This window comes from Camelina sativa, chromosome 17 (assembly GCF_030686135.1).
Source record: "Camelina sativa cultivar CO46 ecotype springtype chromosome 17, ASM3068613v1".
Classification (NCBI taxonomy): Eukaryota; Viridiplantae; Streptophyta; class Magnoliopsida; order Brassicales; family Brassicaceae; genus Camelina; species Camelina sativa.
Genome location: NC_141896.1, coordinates 9,198,388 through 9,201,122, shown reverse-complemented (window position 1 = coordinate 9,201,122; position 2,735 = coordinate 9,198,388). Strand labels below are relative to the sequence as shown.

At 32.5% G+C, this 2,735-nt stretch overlaps 1 protein-coding gene across 1 annotated transcript; it reads right to left on the bottom strand.

Annotated features, from left to right (window-relative positions):
• Window positions 1-868: 868 nt before the first annotated feature.
• Window positions 869-1,940, bottom strand: LOC104756472 (vacuolar iron transporter homolog 1). Its single transcript, XM_087495690.1, has one exon. It carries the CDS (start codon window positions 1,695-1,697, stop codon window positions 1,095-1,097), a length of 603 nt encoding a protein of 200 aa, XP_087351816.1. The 5' UTR covers window positions 1,698-1,940; the 3' UTR covers window positions 869-1,094.
• Between the last annotated feature and the right edge of the window lie 795 nt (window positions 1,941-2,735).

Below are 2,735 nucleotides of genomic sequence, written 5' to 3'. Positions count from 1 at the left end.
TGGTATCTTTTATAGTATGACTCTGAACAATTGCCCAATTTTTTTAGATGATGTGAGATATTGTATCTGTATTTTTTATTCATCTATTGAGTAATGTATGTCCATTTTAAAAAAAATTGTATTACATCATATGCAGAAAAAATCACAATTTTTTTTAACTAAATGTGTTATAGAATAATTCAAGATAATTCAAATATAAATTCAAATAAAAATGAAAGGGAATCATATATATATGTTTGAATGAGGTAGAAATATTTCATTATTTTTTAAAATTTTATCTATAATTAATTTTGAAGTTTTGGTAACTAATATTAAAGTCAATGCATTAAATGTAAAAACTTTCCAAAAAGTATTTTTGAGCAAAAACTGCTGCAAAAATACTAGTATAGATGTATTATAGAATAATTCAAGATAATTTAAATATAAATTCAAATAAAAAATGAAAGAGAATCATATATATGTTTGAATGAGGTTTAAATATTTCCTTATTTTTTTAAAACTTACCTATAATTAATTTTGAAATTTTGGTAACTAATATTAAAGTCAATGCATTAAATGTAAAAATTTTCCAAAAAGTATTTTTGAGCAAAAACTGCTGCAAAAATATTAATATAGATATATCCAGATTTTCATATTTGTGATTTGCTTTGCTTCTAACCGATATCAACCTTTTTTTTTTTGTGCTATGTAAACTTTTTCTTGCCAAGTTCTTAAAACTTATGGTATCAATTCTTAAAATTATGATCAATTCGGATAATATAGATCTAAGCAAATTTTAAGATTGTTTTTTTTGTCCATCGATTGTATAGTTGGAGACTTAAGAGTTAGAGCCACAAGTGTCAAGAGACCCTCAACGCGCCTTTTATCATTATTGGGTAAAAGCTCCATTTGATAGATTTATATAACGCAAATGCTTACAAAGAGATATCTCATTACTATCAAATTCCCACGAAATAAGACAAGTCACAAAGTTCATTTCCACACTTTCTTTATCTATAAACAAAAACGTAACCGCTTAAATTGGGATGCATGAAGCATGAAGCATGAAGAAGAGTTTACTCACGTTACTCACGTACGTATGTAAACACAAAACATCACAGACTATGTGACCCAATCAGTTTGGTCAAACCAAACGTAACTCCCATAGCTAGCCATCCTCCAATCAAAACCCTAGACGACGACTTAAGCACCGGTGCTTTCCCCAAAAACGCCCCTAACCACCCGAACATCACCAGCGCCAACGACACCGCCGCCACGATCGCTCCGATCCTCACTTTATATTCTTTTATAAACGCAGCCGCCATTAAAGGCACAATTGCTCCTAGAGAAAACGCTAGCGCAGACGCCGCAGCAGCTTGCATCGGGCTCGGAAGCTTCTCTTTCTCCACATGACCTCCGTTCTCTCTCTTCATCTGAGCCACCTCGATGTCGTACTGAGAGTAAACGGAGACAAACTCTCCGATGGCCATGCTACAAGCTCCGGCAACTAAACCGGCAAAACCAGATAAGATCATGACTTTGACGTCTTGCTTGACTGCACCGACACCCATCATAAGTGAAGCCGTGGAGACAAGACCGTCGTTGGCACCTAGCACGGCGGCTCTTAGCCATTGAGCTCTTTTGGAGTAGTCGAACGCCGTTTCTTGATTGTTCTCCATGTCTACGTTCAAGCTGTTGTTCACGTTTTGTGATTCCATGGTTAAAAGTCTTTTGATTTGGTTGTCTCTTTCTTTTTCTTTTTGGTTTGTGCTGAATTATAAGAAGGTAGAGGATATAGGTGAAGTGTGGAGAACACACGCCTAGGTTCTATTTATGTTCTATTTATGGTGAGATTGTGTGAGTTTTTTCTTTAAAGCTTTTTAAAATTTTTAATTTTATTATAAACTTTTATGTGGTGGAGTCGACGATTAATAATTAATAATATATATGGGGGAGCATCATCAACACTAACGGAAATACTTTGATTATATGTCCTTTTCAAAAATTTCGATTAGGAAATCGAATTAAACAAACACCTAATCGTTTTTACACTATGATTATAAGTTTGAAACGAACAAAATGAAGTTTAGAAACAAACGTAAAGTGGGTTTCCGCGTACGATCGGTAAAGATAATAATAAAGCATAACGATTGGTATAAATATATATACCCCCAAAAAATGGATCTCAGTTGAAATTAAATCCAAAAGCCACATATAAATGAATTTTATAATTAATGAAAATAAAATGTGAAACCACACACACAATTGGGTTTCTTTTTAATTTCATTTGATTCTTGAAGGACAGCACATAAATAAACAATTTGAGTGACCGAAAGGGGCAGTTACACTATATATGGAGCTGTTAAGTCTTTTTCTTCAAGATCAAAGCCATGCATATATGTCTTCCTGGCATAGGAAAAAGGATACAAGATATATAAAAATGAAATCTCAACCTCCCAAACGATGACCTAATGGTACACGAAATCTGTTGGCCAAAAGTTTGTTAAAAAAGATAATACTTTAGTTCTTGGACTGGTTTTACTTTTATTACCAAGTTACTAGCTAACTTAAGTTTTCTTCTGGCAACTGCATTATTATATCATATATTGACTCGTGAAAAAATCATATTCAAATTTGGCAAATGCTTTAGTATATTTCTGATAATTAAATATATTTGTTTTGAAAATAATAACATGCTTTTTTGCAATAAATGATCGGAGTTTGGTTGGTAAGTAGTTACATTTCTTTGGAAGAAA